At 33.6% G+C, this 17,614-nt stretch overlaps 1 protein-coding gene and 1 pseudogene across 2 annotated transcripts; both read right to left on the bottom strand.

Annotated features, from left to right (window-relative positions):
• Positions 1-1,207: 1,207 nt before the first annotated feature.
• LOC115991478 (integrin-linked protein kinase 1) lies at positions 1,208-9,809 on the bottom strand. 2 transcript variants are annotated; one of them, XM_031115208.1, is made up of 12 exons: positions 9,370-9,808; positions 9,206-9,280; positions 9,013-9,108; positions 8,158-8,243; positions 7,948-8,068; positions 6,378-6,457; positions 5,335-5,394; positions 5,058-5,164; positions 4,830-4,915; positions 3,769-3,890; positions 2,723-2,834; positions 1,208-1,646 (listed from the first exon to the last, which is right to left on the bottom strand). In XM_031115208.1, exons 1-12 carry the CDS (start codon positions 9,697-9,699, stop codon positions 1,539-1,541), a joined length of 1,383 nt encoding a protein of 460 aa, XP_030971068.1. In that variant the 5' UTR covers positions 9,700-9,808; the 3' UTR covers positions 1,208-1,538. The 2 variants fall into 2 exon arrangements, with proteins under 2 accessions (XP_030971068.1, XP_030971069.1); XM_031115209.1 differs by lacking the exons at positions 1,208-1,646; positions 2,723-2,834 and adding an exon at positions 2,999-3,277 and having other exon boundaries at positions 9,370-9,809.
• Positions 9,810-13,483: 3,674 nt separating this feature from the next.
• LOC115990667 lies at positions 13,484-15,411 on the bottom strand (annotated as a pseudogene).
• Positions 15,412-17,614: the final 2,203 nt, after the last annotated feature.

The raw sequence follows: 17,614 nt of genomic DNA, 5'->3' as shown, positions 1-17,614 counted from the left end.
TATCAATATGAGCCACAACGATAAAAGTAAAGTCAATGATGATTTTAGAGTGTTTTTTGTGCTTTATTTTTATTTTTATTTTTTAATGTGAAAGCCTTGCTAAAAGCAATTAAATCTTGATAAATGAATTTTTTTAACTATTTTTTCTTTAATTTATCACATTCTCTATATGCTGCTGCCGGTTCTTAAAAATGATTTTTTTTTTTTTTTTTGAGATAATGAAATGAGTGTTTGAGATATGGGCCTCAATATTGGGTTGTGAAAATGGAGTAGTTGAGGAAGTATTTTGGAGGTTTCTTGAATTTTTGTAATTTTAGGATATGAAAGTATTTTATGCTTTGAATTTAAATTTATAAATTCAAATTTCAAAATCATTTAATCAATTTAAAAAATAAAGTCTACAAATAATATAATATGTTAGTCTCTTACAAATGTCGAAAAAATTGACTGCTCTAACCTCAAAAAATGAGATTGGTAGAGCAATTCCACTCAATATTTGAAAACCAATTATATGACAATTATATATATAAATAAATAAATAAATATATATATATATTTATATGAATTAAGAAAATTGAGTTTCAAAGCATTTAGCAAAATTTTGGTAAAATATAAATATTATACAGCAAAATGAGCATTATCAATAGGTCTTAAAACAAGATTAAAAAAAAAAAAAAAAATGTTTCAAATTAATTTATAAAGTATCCAAATATCGCGCGAGAAACTATCTAGTAATTGTTTAATAGTTAAAGACTTTGAGGAACAGAGTTCCGTGTCTACTGGTTCTGTGCCTAGTGCTTACAACTGCACAAACTAAACAAGTTCAGGTCGGCCCATTTTATACATAGGTTGGAGTGGGTAAAGCCAATTCCCAGCCCAAGCCCAAGCCCAAGCCCCAAAGGATGAACGATTTGGACGGGGGTAAGCTACCTAAATCAAAGGATTTGAAGAATACTTTCTAACATAAATTTAACAAGACATGATGATAAGAGATTTGAAGATTTTCTTACATAAACAAAAGCACTTATTATGACATTATAGATTCGAAATAACATATTAAATTTAAGGGTAATTCCAAATCCACCTATTAATAAAGCTTAAAAATCCATCCTTAAATTTCATTAATAGGAAAAAAAATATTGTTCATTACATACTTTATTCAAGTCATTTGAACTAAAAATTAAAACCCATATTCATCCCCTTAAAATACCTATATCCAAATAAACCATTAAAGTAATCAAAAAATTTATCAGTGCAGAACCTCTGACTTGCCCAAAAACAAAACAAAACAAACAAAATCATCACGTGCGTGGATTTGCACAACAAAATTCAAGGAAGACTGCAATTACATACATAATGTACATGAACAGCTTTATTATCCTTGAGCAATACATGAGATAACTTCAGATTCAACTACCATAAGCAGGATTACACAGATAAGAAAATGATGCTAAGCTTGAATAAAACCCAATCATTTGCCACCAAACTGGAAAAAAGTTTCTTCACATTTTAAGCTAAAGCGGGCAGAACTCTCTTCTTCATATGCTCTCAGCAGTAGAACGAGATGAACGGCTTCGGCTGCGTCCATTGGAATGATCTTTTTTTAATATGGCCTCCAGGTTTTGAAAGCATCTCAACGGTCTAACCTGTACATGTTACAGGGAGCCAAAGAGAAAAGGAAACCTTTAAGACTTGAAATTTACAATTATCCGGCAGGATTGTGAGATGATTCAAAGAAAGAACCACCATTCAAGATAATAAATGGGTCACAAGAGATGCCAGGACAACAGAATACATGCAGCAATATATATATTTGTTTTTTTTTTGAGAAAGACATGCAGCAATATAAGCCAATCAATAAAACCATAAAAACTAGTGCTTGACATAACCAAGACGGAATGCCTATTTGACGATCCTAGACATAAAAAAATAATAATAATAATAATAATAATAAAATAAAATTAAAAATTAAAAAACCTTTAAGAGTGATACTAAGGATACTATATAACCTTTACAAACTAAAGCGTCATTAATCACAAAAAAGTCATTCTAACATTAATTACGTTGTTGATATCAACTAATTACATTTTTCTGCATATTAGTTTGTAAAGGTTATGTAGGAAAATTTATAACATCTTTAGCAATTTCCAAATTTAAACATGGACTGTGGACCCCAGTTTACAAACAGGCCAACAGCCAGAAATTGAAAGAAGTGCTTTGCCTTTGCATATGCAACTTTAGGCCACTCAAATAGTTAACATCATATAAAATTTATTTGGTTATAAAATGTAGGAAAGTATAGACTTTCCATATTATTGAAAAGACCAAATAAAGGCATTGATTCTTGGAGAAGATCATGGGATTGGAATAAATTAAGAAATTGATTGTTTGATGAAATTGTGAGATTGAAGCAATCAAATCAAAATTGTGATTGATTTATGTATGTGATTCCCATTATAAAAATGGGTTCTATTGTAATGTATCATTTTCTAAGTGAAGATGTAGTCTTTTGAGCTCTTGTTCCATGGATGTAGGACACAAGGGCTAACCACTTAAACTCTCATGTTTTCTCTCTTCCCTCTTCTTTTCTCTACATAGAACCAATCAAGTTTTAAACATGAAACTTACTGTTAACCGCATGCATGCATGCACCCACCTACACCTACAGCTACACCACCCCAATACCCCCACACACACAAAGAGAGAGAGAGTGTGTATAAACCTTCCAACGCCTTTTATGAGCAAAACTGTTGTGTATGGACTCCAGCCTTGTTAAGACTTGTCGAAATGTTGGTCTTTTAGCTGGCTTCTCACTCCAGCACTCCTCAATTAACCTGTAAGCAGAAATGATCAGATGTATATCTATGACCTTACACCCATCCACATTCAAAAACAATAAAAAAGACAATATTCCTATAAAGGACCAACTTTGATTGGCAGTCCAGAGTCATGTTAAATCAGAAAATTCTCGTCAGGCCAAAAAAAAAAAAAAAAAAAGAGGACAAACATATCAAAATAGAAGTCCGGTGACAGAAGCAGAGACAAAATAACATTAAAACAGGAGATAGATATTGATGTCCATTATACTGCTACCAATGTTGCCTAACCACTAACCTTTTCTTCAAGCCATTTCTCACTATTTTTTTTTTTTTTTTTTGGGGTAATAAAAGGAAGTGGTGTCTCGACCTTTGGTCAAACTATTCCACTCCCAACCACGAGACACCCCGGAAATTCCATAGTCCAATAGTGTGTTGAACCCAAGACAAAGCCACACTGCCTAAACCAAAAACAAATTGCCGCACAATCAACAGAGATCTTCTTACAAACTAATTCGCAGTAATATCTAACAGATGGAACTTAGGACCTTCAAGTTTTTGGCAAGTCATTCAACTTAGGACTGTTTCTCACTAACCTTATAAAAATAATTTAGATTATTTAGTTTTTTTTTTTTTATTGTCAGAGAGTTCACATATTGACTTCATGCCCTCATATAAGTAAAAGGCAATAATAAATCAAAATCCACACAGAATTAACTGATAATCATCATATTTGATAACAAAATGCCACTCCAAGTGTCAACTTTTTACCAAAGCAAGAACTTTGGACTAACCTATACTTTTTGTTGATGAAAGCAAAGGACACAATGTAGGTTTACCAAAAACGTTTACAAGTTATGAAATAAAGTAGCATAAAACTTATGTCATTTACCATTAACAAATACTGAAAGCTGACATACATTAATATATCAGAGAAGCATATAGGACTTACTCTTTAAGTCCATGTGCATAATGCTTTGCTGGAGAATTGAAAGGAGGACGCTCTTTTGCAGCATATACTTTAGGAACTTCATTTTCTTGTTTGGCAGAAAAAGGTGGACAGCCTTCAATCATCTGAAGTACAGGATATTGCAAATGTCACTAGTCAAGCCTGTTATGAACAAATTGAATTTAACGAAAAAGCATAAGATAAGAGTAAGACCCCATAAAGTCTCAACTGATCACACTTACCATTTAAAAAGAACGAAGTATGAAATTTAGCTGATTATTACATAATGAATTAGGAGAAAAGAAGGAATGAATATGTAGCATGGCTGAACAAAGTTGTAAAAGGGAAATTGCAGTGTCAAACAGAGTGATAGAGAAAGGAGATGACCACCAACACTTCCCAAATCAGTGTGCAAATTGTCTTCCAAGATCATCTAAAATAAGTTCAATGTGTTAAAAAATCAAAGGAATACCCGTGAGACACAATAGTTTCTAAATCTGCACTTTGGATACACTCTTTTTTAGTTGGTTGGTAGTATGACTCACACATCCTGCAAGATTGAAACCTGCAATCTCTAACCCACCATTTTGTTCTTAAGTGGTGGAAGTGCCGTTTGGGCTAAAGCAAGCAACATCAATCGCATAAAAAGATTGTTAAAATATAGATTGAATATATAGAAAGGCAGGCATTATTTCTCTTCATTAATAGCGTTTTTCTTTTTAGTTCCTAACTAAGAATTTAGAAAAATTTATCTGTTTTGGGTAAGATTCCCTGAAGAAATACTCTAGAATTACAAAAGAAGAACAAAGAATAAGGAAACAATAAGTCGAGATCATGTAAACATTATGAGAAAAGATAAGAACAAGTTAAAAATTTAGGGGGGGGGGGGGGGGAAAGAGAAATTTTGGCTGTTAAGGTAGCTTATACAGCCAGCGACATTGTTTATAAGAATTTGATTTTTTTATACTTCAATGATCAACAAATTTTAAACAAGAGATAAAGAAGGAGCTAACACTTTGAGATATGTTAAGAGTTTAGAAATATAGAATGAGAGTACTTCTTACCTCTTGCAAAATTAAAGCAAATGAGAATACATCCACTTTGGTATCGTATTCTTCATTTTTGTAAACCTCTGGAGCAATGTATCGGCCTGTCAATTACAAATTAACATTAACACATTGCAATGACGAATGAAAATTCATCAAGTGAGCATTTTATTGAAATATTATATTCATAGCCATGCAAGGTCTCAACCACATTGAGAAAAATTATGACCAAAAGAAATCACTCACAAGAAGTTTCTTGACAAGTAAGAGGCCTATCTTCTTTAACTGTCATCAACTTGCTAACTCCAAAGTCAGCAACTTTGAGGTGCCCAGAATCATCCCGCAATATATTTCTGTCATCTTACTCGTAAGAAACATAAAGAATACAAAAATAAAAAATAAAAGCCAGCAGTTTCAGAAAATTGGCTTATAGTGGATTTTCAACTGAAAATATTATAATGCTAATCCTGGAAGGTGTTTACACATGAAATCAAGAGAGTTCAAGTTGAAGAAGAAAACTCACGAAGGCTCAAGATCACGGTGAATTATTGGTGGCTTATTCTCATGCAAATAATTCATTCCCCTGAAAATTTTCCAAAGGCAATGTCACATAGGAAAATATCCAAAAAAAAAATGTTAGTTTATCATGTTCCCAACTTCCCATGCCAAGAAACAAGAAACAAGCAGAAAATAAAACTGATCAATGCACAATGCTTAATTGTTTATCAACCAAATGGTGATGTGCACATACTGTTTTCTTTTTGCGAGATGACATGTTATGCAACAATCATTTCGATCATCAAACTGTTAAACTTAATATAAGTACAATTTTATTTCTTTTATAAAGAAGAGCCTAAAATGAAAACTTGAAGCTAAAAATAGTGTCAAAATCTAAAAAGAATTTTTCTTTTAACAAATTAAATGGTATTTATCAAGTTTCAATCTTGATGCACAAAATGGGTTTCAAAGACCATATCTCATATGCCATAATGAACGTTAAGTCCAGTGCCTCTCTGAATACAAGAAATTTGATAGTGATTTCTGAACAATAAGCACAACCAACTGATAAGAAGCCATATATTGTTAGAATCTAATATAAATATCTCCTTTCCTTTCTTTAGAACTAATTCAGTAAAAAACTTAATCTATTGGCATATTTCTTTCCTTTATTCGGTTCTTTAAAACTTATCTTTCTTGTAGTTTGTCATTGTCATGATCCTTATCTTTTGTTATCTATGATTATTTTCTACATATTACAAGTAGAATTTTGAAGGAGGTGTCTGTTTTGTGCTTTCTTCAGTCAGGCATGAGCTACTACCTATCTAACATCAACTCTAGCTATTATTCAGTACATAAACAAGTGAAATTGATAACTAATCGGAAGACTTTTTAGTGGAAAAGTAAATAAGATAAATCTCCATTCACTTCATAGAATATTCCAAAAAACCCACAGTTATTACGTTTATGTACTATTAGTTATAATTCTCACATTAAAAATGTCATACTAACAATTCAGAACAAGCAATCATTGTAATTCTTCAATAGCATAAGAAAAAAGAAAGAGACCTTGCAATATCAAGTGCAAATCTCACGGCTGTTATTGGCTTTAAAGCCCCTTTTTTCTTCAAGAATGCTCGAAGATCTCCCTGCACCAATTGTGGCAAAATAAATATACGAAAGAATTTCATATGATGATTTTAACTTTTATTACCACCAATCAGTTATATATTTACACACACACATATTACGAGCATATCTTTAAAAACAAACAAAAAAATCAAGGACTAAAGGAAAGCAAGATTACAAAGGCACACTGCCATAGTGTAGCATAACACATTGCGTACAATTTAATTTCCACAATGATAATAACAAAAAAAGAGGATATACGCTATAGTAAATGCCATCCAGGACAGAACAAAATCAAATTTTGTAGTGCCGACCAAAATAAATTGACTAAACCTAGGATAGAAAATTAAGTAGCTCACTAATTTTAGCCCATGCAGGCTTCATTTAGGACCATGCACTTTAAATAAAGGGATGATAAGTAACAACAGCTATAGATGGTGAGAAAGCAACTCTGATCAGACTGAGCACCAATTTATTTCCATAAAGGCGGAGCCTCTACCTTGATACCGACCAACAAAATGGTTATGCACCAAAACCTCCTCACCAGTGATTACATTTTAAGCTTTCCATAATGCCCTCATACACAGTAAATATTTAATAATAGCTTCTGCAGTCAACAAACAGACCAAGCCCCTTGATATATCCTAGGAAGCACACACTTCATTTAGGGTGTTGTACCAGTGTCGTACCATACCGGTATCATACCGGCTGTTTCATGTTATAATTTTTCAGAAATTTCTCATGTCACTGTTTCATATCCGCACCCATACCCGTGTCCGTGTCCGTGTCCGTGTCCGTGCTTCCTAAGATATATCACCATAAATAAGGCTCTTTCACAATGCCTTAAAATACACTATGCCCGATCTAAGAAATTCTCTCCATGTTTTAGATCACTGCTTCTAACCTTCTATAACCACTTTCCATGCAATACCCCATACAAAGACTATAGAGGACAATTTTTTAGGAGACATGACATAAGACATAAGATTCATTCCTCTTGCTCCTCACTGTTTTTCTTCCATGCATTGATAGTTGGGGGTGGGTGGATTTGAATACTAAATATCTCCATTAGAAACACCAAGAGTGCCAATAAGAATGATATATTGAAAGAAGGTCCTGGAAATTCTATTTCTTCGCAGCCCTCTTATTCAACATTTCTTATATAGGAAAATGTGATTACAATAGGAAAATGAATATTCTTGATTAGGACAGCTCACCACCTAGAAACTTCCTGACCTGTTCTAGAAGAGTACTACTACCCATAAAACACAAGGGTACAACCAATAATACTCTCTTCTTAATTCTCTAACACTTTCTGACTCATATATGCATATATCACTACAAGCAGTACAATTTCTATCCATAAACAGAGTATAAAAGATAAGAACACTCAACATATGCAAACGACTTAAAATCATGAGAGTGCCACTTATTGAGTAAATCAACAGAAAATTTTATTATATGCTAACCAATCAAAGAATGAAGAGAGGAAAAAAAAAAAAAAAAAAACCTTGGGCAGATATTCCGTCACAATCATCATTGGACTACTTTGAGTGACAGCACCCAGAAATTGCACTACATTTGGATGTCGTATCTTTTGAAGCAATGCAAGCTCGTCCCTGAACGACTTCCTGCAGAAAACCAACCGCTTTAAAGAGTCCATCAAAATATGGGAAAGAATTTTTAGCATAATTTTTTTTGTAATCCATGAGCAACCCACACTTTTTCCTCATCACTAATCAGTTCCTCTTCAAGCCTTTTGACCGCGACCTGTATGCTACGCCACAATGCTAAATGGAAGGTTCCCTGAGACATTTTTTTTTCATACCAAATTGGTAAATTCAATACAAGAGGAAGATAATTAACAAGACAAAATGACACTAACTAGTATATTTGGTCAAACTAAAATTTTTTACTACTATTAAAATTCTAAACAAAGCTATTCCCGCAGCTTGAGAAGGATAATAATTGAAAATAACATTTCATAAGACTACCAAATTTAAACCCAAAAGCGGTCAGCAAAACTTTGATTCATTCACAGAGCTAGCTCCAGGCATAGACCTAAGCCCCCATTACATAAATAAAAGGGAGAAGGTATCTCATGCACCGGGCGCATAAGACCTTTGTCTCACTGACAGGTGGGCCCCATACCTGTGGGTCCTGCCCTGTCAGTGAGACAAAGGGTGTATGCACCCGGCACATACAACAGTTTTGCAATAAAAGGACCCCAAAATTGTATAAAATGGTTCCAAAAATTATAGAACGATATGGGTTTTACATTCTTTCCACCACTCTCAAGAAAGCCCCTAAAACATTGAGTGTATAATAATCCAACCCAATTTAAACCCTAAACTATTTCACCAAAAATAAAAAAAATTTATGAATGTGCCTACCGACCATTGACAATCAATGATATTCAAATATTAAAAGAAGCCCACTTAAATTGACTGAAATACTGTACTGAGTTTCATAGAAATTAGTGAAACTTAAAAGCAAAGTGTGATTTAAACCATTCAAGCTCTCTAGTAAATTATCCAGGTTCACGAAACAAAGCAAACAACGAAAATAATAGTACCTTGGTAATTTCGACACTATCGGTAAAATCAATTTCCTTGGGATCGATTTCATATTCGGGAACTTCACGGGCATGTCTAACATGCATTGGTGCCATCTGAGCAGCAAAATCACAGTCACCAATTTCGAAATCAAAAAACACAAAAACAATGAAATGATTTCCAATTCAAAAACCAAAAAACAAAAACACATACGAGTGGCTTAGCACCACGCTTCTCCAAAAGCTTAATCACATCGTGCTTTTTGTAATACGTAGCATCTGCAAGAGGCTGTTTTATAAAGGAAAAAATAAATAAATAAATAAATAAATGTTTACTGAATTTGTGAATGTCAGTTAGTTAGTTAGTTAGTTACTAACTGTGCTGCCCCAGCAATCACTGGGATCGAGTTCAGAGCCACGGTCAAGCAAGAGCGAAACGACGTCGGTGAGTCCATTGCAGGCCGCGACGTGGAGAGCCGTGCGGCCGTCGGTGTCCTTGAAGTTGACGTTGACGCCGGAATCCAATAGCTCTCTGATCCCGTCCAGGTCGCCTTCGTTCGCCGAGTACATCAGCCTCACTTCTGGATCCATTGGTCTCTCCACGTCATCAGTCTCCTCCACCGCCGCCGCCGCCGTGGAGTCGTGCCTCCCCGGCGCCATCGACGACTGCTTCCCCAATGTGAATCTCACCGCCGCTTTCGTTTCCATTGCCACAAATTTGTGCTTAGCTTGCGGAGAGAACTTTTTGGAATTGGAATTTGAAGTCTGACTTGGAAAGGGAAAGGGAAATTGAAATTGGGCTGAATTTTCAAAGTGCGGTATTTGGTTAAGAGAGAGGGGTTTCACGCGTTTATAGCGCGTGAGGGATATTTCGTAGTAAACGGTAAGAAGAGCTGAGTAAAGTGCGCGTTAAGTGCGCTTTCCTCCCTGCGACTTTGGAAAAATGCCAAGAGAACGATATAAAATAAAAAGAATCAAGTCTGTATTTTTAAAACAAGTTATAGATAGTAATAACTTATTATTTAAAATATGTTATAAAGATAGTGTGAATATAGCAATTCTTAAATTAAAAAAGTACCAAAATATTTACACAAACTGAATGGTGGAGAGGAAGATCTACAGAAATTTACTATTCTTTCTTCATTACTTACAGTGCAAGTTGGGGTAATAGTTACATAAAATATAGGGTAAATTGTGTATTTGGTCCCTAAATTTTTAATTGTATTAATTTGATCCTTAACATTTTAGTACCGTGTCAATTTAGTCCTTACTGATAATTTTTTGATGAAAATTGATAATACGTTTAATGGCCAAAATAAAAAATTAACTTTCATTGATGTGACAATACAATAAAATTTTATTTTGGTCATTTGACATGTCATCAATTTTCATCCAAGATATAACAACATGGACTAAATTAACACGACACTGAAAAGTTAGGGATCAAATTAACACAATTAAAAGATTAAAGATCAAATTGAAATATGTTACAAAGGATAATGACCAAATATGTAACTTGTCCTAAAATATAATAGACAAAAATTTACACAATTTTTTACATAATTTGCAATGTGCCATGTTTTGAGTGGCGGGTCATGGGTCTACCCCTCATAATTTGCGGCAAAAATTATTATAATTTTTTTTTTTTTTGTGTGTGTGTGTGTGTGTTCCCAGACATTGTTCGTGACTTTCTGGAGGTAGGTTCGTTACGTGTAGGCGTTGGCGAGCTTTATTTATGAGTGTGGAGGAAGATTTGCTTTCAGACTGGCATGTGGGACCCAGTCTACGGAGAAGCAAATCTGAACCGTAGGATTGGCAATGGTGTGGGACCCGACCCGAATAAGCGCGTTGAGGTCACAAGAAGATGCTGGGCTGCCGAGACAGTTGGACCTGGTTGTTTTTTGTTTGCCTTTTCTTTTTGCTTCCGTAGAGTAAGTATTGATTTTAAATATAAAAAAATAAAACCCAAAAAAATAGAACTCTTTGCATGATAACGTCTAAAGGGAAAATTATTAGGTACTCTCATAGTATTATAAATGTGTATTTTTTTTTTTTATGTAAATAGTGGGTTCTACTATGAATTTAATTAGTAGGATCCACCATTCATGTAAAAGGAAAAAATACATATTTATAATATTTCGAGAATATACAAAAAATTTTCATGCAAAGAGTATTTGTTTGGATGATCCTCGTGATGTCCCAAAAAGTGATTAGCAAAAGTAGAAAGAAAGGGAGTTTTAAATGTTACAATAAAGTATTGATTAATGTCCGTCGGTGATCCCTATTTTTCTATTTTGAAGTATTTCTAATATAATAATCAATGCAAAAGTTTTAGGCATGTGGCTAACTAGCATTTGATAATTACCAACTTATTTTTAATATTTAATTGCCAAAAGGAAAAAAAAAAATTAAAGTATCTATCAAGTTTGATGAAAGACTAAAATGCAATACTTACTTTTTAAATTTCATCATTTTTCATTTCGATCCTATAAGTTTGAGTTTTGTCATTTCAATCATTTAACCTCTATTTCTTCCCAATTAAGTTTTTTGTTAATATGCCGTTAGTTTTTGCCATTAACTTTTCTTTTTTTTTAATAGAAAAAACATTAATAAAAAAAAAAAAACCAATTAAATGTGCAAACATGTATTTATGGGCTTCCATTCGATGGTTCTTCATTCGTCCTTGTTCTTTTGATCCATCTTCATACACATGTCCAACCCGAAACAAGAATCAGAAACATCGATGGGTTCAGAGTCCTGAGAGGAGTTTTCGGTGCAGTGTGGTGATAAGATAATTTGTTGAATTTGTTTGTTTAATGAAATCTGGTTAAGCATGATCAGGTTAAGGTCAAATTAGGAGTAATTGGAAGCAGAATTGGAATAAGGGAGAGTGAGAGTGAGGAGAATGGAGAAGAGGCACCTTTTGAGGGGTGGCAAAATTGGACACGACCTGCGAACCCGACACGACACAATATGAAATTAGTAGATTATGGGTTGAGGCTTAACGAGTTCGTGTCATATTCAAGTTAACATAGCTAACTCGTTTAATAAACGGGTTGGATTAGTGTTAAACATATAGAACCTATTTGACCCATCTGACCCGTTTAATTAAATGACATTTTACCAATATACCCTTCAAACTCTAGGTATATATACTTATTAATTGTTGTGGTTTATTTTCTTTGACATATTGTGATTGATTATTTATGATATTGTGATATGCTTTAATTTTGAATGATTATTTGTGATGCAATTATTTGTTAGTTCTGAATTTTATATTAAAAATATTTATTTGTTTGTTTTTTTATAATTTTTTTTTCATTTTGATAAAATTTGATAAACAAGTTGACACGACTGACCCGTTTAATAAATGGGTCGTGTTAGAGTTGAAGAATCTTGATCCATTTAATAAACATATTGGGTTAGTGTTAACCTATATCGTCGAATACTCATAAGTTAACATAACACGAACTCGACACGTGAACACGAATTGCCACCCCTACCTTTTATTGCAAAGGAAATGGTGGAAATGCCTTCGTATTATGTTGATTGGAAATCATGTATACTAATGTTGAAGGTAGAAGGAGCTTAAGTAACTTGAGCTGGAGGAGAATAATGCAGAAACTAAATATAAAAACAAATATTTAGTTAGCTTTTTTTTTGCACATTTAATTGGCTTTTTTTTAATTAACTTTTTTCTAAAATTAAGAAATAAATATAATAAAAAAAACTTAAATATAAAAAAAAAATGCTAAAATACAAGACTGACTCTCTAAGTTTCATATTTTATTATTTCAGTCCTCTAAGTTTGATTTTTGTCATTTCAATCGTCTAAGTTTTAAGTATGGTCAATTCAATCCTCCATTAAGTCTTCTATTAAATGCTGTCGTCCACTTATTAAAACGATGCCATTTTGGATTTTTTTTTTTTTAAAAAAATCTTAATTTCAAAAAATTGGAAAACATTAATTAAAAAAAAAATCAGAAATCTCTCTCTCTCTCTCTCTCTCTCTCTCTCTCTCTCTCTCTCTCTCTCTCTCTCTCTCTCTCTGTGTGTGTGTGTGTGTGTGTGTGTGTGGCAACATTCAGCACCACCCTCATCCTCCTCCATCTTCCTTCCAAACCTTTCTTCTTCTTTAACCTTCAAACCCAAACCACCCTCATCCTCCTCCATCTTCCTTCCAAACCTTTCTTCTTCTTTAACCTTCAAACCCAATTCCCTCAAAACCCAAACCAAACCCCTATCAATCACCTTTAAGCTTGCCACCATCCTAGTCCTCTCCTTCACTGGCGATAAAATTGACGAGACCCACCTGTGTGTGTGTGTGTGGCAACATTCAGCACCACCCTCATCCTCCTCCATCTTCCTTCCAAACCTTCCCTCATCCTCCTCCATCTTCCTTCCAAACCTTTCTTCTTCTTTAACCTTCAAACCCAATTCCCTCAAAACCCAAACCAAACCCCTATCAATCACCTTTAAGCTTGCCACCATCCTAGTCCTCTCCTTCACTGGCGATAAAATTGACGAGACCCACCTTGACCTCAAGTCCACCCAACCCAATGCCGCCCGCACCATCGTTTACAGGCCCACTGAAAAATAAAATCAGGCGTAAATGCACTTTTAGTCCCTACATTTTGCACTTTTTTCCATTTTGGTCCCTACATTTTATTTTTACTACTTTTAATCCCGAAACTAATTAACGCGTGACATTTAAATCCTTACCGTCAGCCAACTAACAGAAAAAGCTGAGGTGGCAGACGGCACACCCTATTAGCTGACATGGCGCTGATGTGGCACTGATGTGGTGATTAAAATATTATTAAAAAAATATTATTTGGCATTTTTATATGCCACATTAGCATTTTAATTTTTTATAAAAATTTAAACCAAAAAAGAAAATAAATTAAAAAAACAAAACTTAAAATTATTTTTTTTAATAAGAATATAAGAACTTGTTCTTCATGTTTTTCCCAAATCCAAGAAATAAACCCAGCACCCACAACCTAACCACCACTAGACTACCACAACCCAACCACCATCATAATCAATCCCACCCAATCAACCCACAAAATAAAAACCAGAAAAATAAAACCCAGAAACCTAGAAAAATAAAACCAGAAAATGCAGAAAAATGAAACCCAGAAAACCAAAAAAATAAAACCTAGAAATCCAGAAAAATAAAACCCAGAAAACCAATCAATCCCTCCGTTGTTGGTGACGACGAAGGGTGGAAAATAAGGCTAATCGAGTGGCAACGCATGTGGAGGAGAGGCCAGTGATTTCTGGGTTTTGTTTGTGTGATCTACAACCCAATGAGGTGGCGGCAAGGTGGAGGAGAGGGCGGTGGTTTGGTGGTTTAGCCGCGTATTCTAGAGAGAGGAAGAGAGGCTAGAGTGAAAGTGAGAGTGAGAGTGAATGATGAAGGGAGGAGAGGCGGCTGGGTTAGAGAGAAAGAAATTAAAATTATTTTTTTAATTTATAGTTCTAAAGGAATAACTATGTTAGAGGTGCTGGGTTTATTTCTTGGATTTGGGAAGAACACGAAGAACAAGTTCTTCTTTTCTTATTAAAAAAATAATTTTAAGTTTTGTTTTTTAATTTATTTTCTTTTTTGGTTTAAATTGTCTGACATGGCTTTTTATAAAAAATTAAAATGCTGACGTGGCATATAAAAATGCCAAATAATATTTTAATCGCCACATCAATGTCACATTAGCGCCACGTTGGCTAATAGGGTGTTCCATCTACCACCTCAGTTTTTCCTGTTAGTTTACTAACGGTAAAGACTTAAATATCACACGTTAATTGGTTTAGGGACTAAAAGTGGTAAAAATAAAATGTAGGGACCAAAATGAAAAAAGTGCAAAATGTAGGGACTAAAAGTGCATTTATGCCATAAGACAAATCCTCCACCACAATTGCGTTAATTACAGTGCTTACGATTGCGGTTGATATTGCCAACCTCTTTTCCTTCCCATTAATTTTGATGGTCTAGTCTCTAGGCTTAGGCCTAAATACCACGCCTCCACGGGGCTTGAGTGGGGTCCCGTGGAGTGTCCAGCTCGTCTCTTTTTGAGGATAGGGCTTTTTACCACAGCCTCTAACTTCGCTGCGAGTGAGAGTGGAGGCGGTGCCGCGGTGCTTGTTTTGGAGATTAGTGATGATGCCTCGATGAACAATGGTGCGAGCGATGTCAGGTGGGGCGGACTTGAGGTCAAGGTGGGTCTTACCAATTTTATCGCTAGTGAAGGAGAGGACTGGGATAATAGCGAGCTTAAAGGTGATTGATATGGGTTTGGTTTGGGTTTTGAGGGAATTGGGTCTGAAGGTTGAAGAAGAAGAAGAAAGGTTTGGAAGGAAGATGGAGGAGGAGAAGAATGAGAGAGATGGGGGTGGTGCTGTGGTTATGAATGTTGCCATTTTTACACAAACACGCACACACACACACGTGCGCGCGCGCGAGAGAGAGAGAGAGAGAGAGAGTTGAGTTTCTGATTTTTTTTTTAATTAGCGTTTTCCAGTTTTTTGAAATTAAGAAATTAAATAAAAAAAATCCAAAACATCATCGTTTTGGTAAGTGGACAGCAATACTTAATAGAAGACTAAATGAAGGACTAAATTGACTGAAATGATAAAAATGTGAAACTTAAAGGGTCAATTTTGCATTTTGGCCTTAAAAAAAAAAAAAAAAGAAGTTAATGGCAGAAACTAACAGCACATTAATGGAGGATTTAATTAGAAATGAATAAAATTTAGAGGACTGAAATGACAAAATCCAAACTTATAGGACTAAAATGAAAAATTGTGAAACTTAGAGGGTGAGTTTTGCATTTTTGCCTTGATAAATTGTCCTCTACCATTGCTCCTCTCCTATAAAATTAATAATAACTATTTAAAATATAATAAGTTCTCTCAATTGTGGGTTCCAGTTAGCTCAACTGGTAAAATCTTTAATAGTTGAATAAGAGATCTGGAGTTCAATCTTCGCCTACACCAAAAGCTTATTGATGTCTTGGTCTGATGATAAAAAAGCAAAACTGATTGTAATTTAGCTACAAAACTGGTTGTGGCTTAAAGTTACAACCTTACTCGATAAAATAAAAATTACTCTATATTTTGAAATTTCAACCATTGAATTGCATTTTTTTTATGCTATTAATACGCATATCAAATTTTGTGTTAATCGAATATTATTTACTATATGATTTATAAACTTATATTTTATTCATTATTTTAAACTACAAAACTTACAATTTAAACAATTTATTGATAATATAGCTATTAATATTTAATTTTCTAAAAATTTTGCAAGCATGAAGGATATAAGAAAAAGATGTAATCTAATAGTAGATTTGTCAAATGAAAAAATTTAGCTACAAAACTGGTTGTAACCTAAAATTACAACCTTACTCAATAAAATAAATATTACTACATATTTTGAAAATTTAACTGTTAACATGCATGTTTCGCTCTTAATACACATGTCCAATTTTGTGTCAATCGGATATTATTTACTATATGATCTATAATCTTATATTTTATGTATAATTTTAAACTACAAAAACTTGCAATTTAAACAATTTATTGATGACATAGCTATTGATCTTTAATTTTCTAAAAATTTTGCAAGTATAGAGGATATAAGAAAAAGATGTAATCTAATGATAGATTTGTCATAATTCACCTCCAATAAAAAGATATCAAATAAGGTTGTAGTCTGAGGTTATAACTAATTTTGTCGTTAAACTTTGTCCTAAGTTGAAACTTTTTTCTAAAATAAAATAATAATAAAAAAAGTTATCTCAATTTTTTTTTTTTTTTTTTTATAAAGAGGGTGGCTTAATCGATTCATTCCCTCAAGCCAAATTAGAACTTTGTGACTCTTTGCAAATGGTTTTACAGATTCTTTTAGATTATTTGGGTAGCGTAAAACCAACTTATCACAAATAAGTTTATATTTTATTAAGAAAAGAATCAATTGAGGGATGACTTTTTTGGCTAAATTACAAATTGTATCTTCTAACTTTACCTAAAATTCAATTCAATTCTTTAACTTTCAATTTTGTTTAATTCAATCCTCCTATTAGTCTTTGTCATAATTGTGCATTGAGCAGACACTAGTCCTAAGGATCCACAACTCTATAATGATATAGTTATGCATTAGTCTCTAAAACCTAAATAATTGTAAATATTAAACGGAGCTAAAAGGGCAAAGATCTTGCAAGAAACCACATAAAGAAAAATCATTTTCTTACCCAAAAACCTATGTCAACATTTGAATTTTTAGAGAACCATTTCAAAGCCCTAAAATAACTTTGACTCTCTTTTTTAGAGTAAAACCTTTCAAATTAAAATTCTCATCTTAATCCAGCCTTGATCCTTTTTCCCACTATAAAATACATTTAAAAGATGCCCAAATCTAGGGGCTGGCCAAATTGCATAAACCAGTAAGATTATGACAAATGATTCGAATTTTTGGGGAACCATTTCAAAAAAGCCCTAAAATAAGTTTGACTCTCTCTTTGAGAGTAAAATATTTCAAATTTAAATTAGTCAAGCTTTGATAATTTTTTCCTGCTATAAAAACACACTTAAAAGATGCCTGAACCCAAGGGTTGCCAAA

The sequence above is a fragment of the Quercus lobata genome, chromosome 5 (genome assembly GCF_001633185.2).
Source record: "Quercus lobata isolate SW786 chromosome 5, ValleyOak3.0 Primary Assembly, whole genome shotgun sequence".
Taxonomy (NCBI): domain Eukaryota; kingdom Viridiplantae; phylum Streptophyta; class Magnoliopsida; order Fagales; family Fagaceae; genus Quercus; species Quercus lobata.
This window is presented reverse-complemented; position numbering and strand designations above follow the sequence as displayed.

Bases quoted from the DNA above. Each gene is read 5' to 3' on its own strand.
- LOC115991478 (XM_031115208.1), bottom strand. From the start codon at position 9,699: ATGGAAACGAAAGCGGCGGTGAGATTCACATTGGGGAAGCAGTCGTCG. The intron at 9,109-9,205 runs GTATGTGTTTTT...TTTGCTGCTCAG, and splicing joins AGCGTGGTGCTAAGCCACTC to ATGGCACCAATGCATGTTAG. The intron at 8,244-9,012 runs GTACTATTATTT...AAAATGTCTCAG, and splicing joins ATAGTGTCGAAATTACCAAG to GGAACCTTCCATTTAGCATT.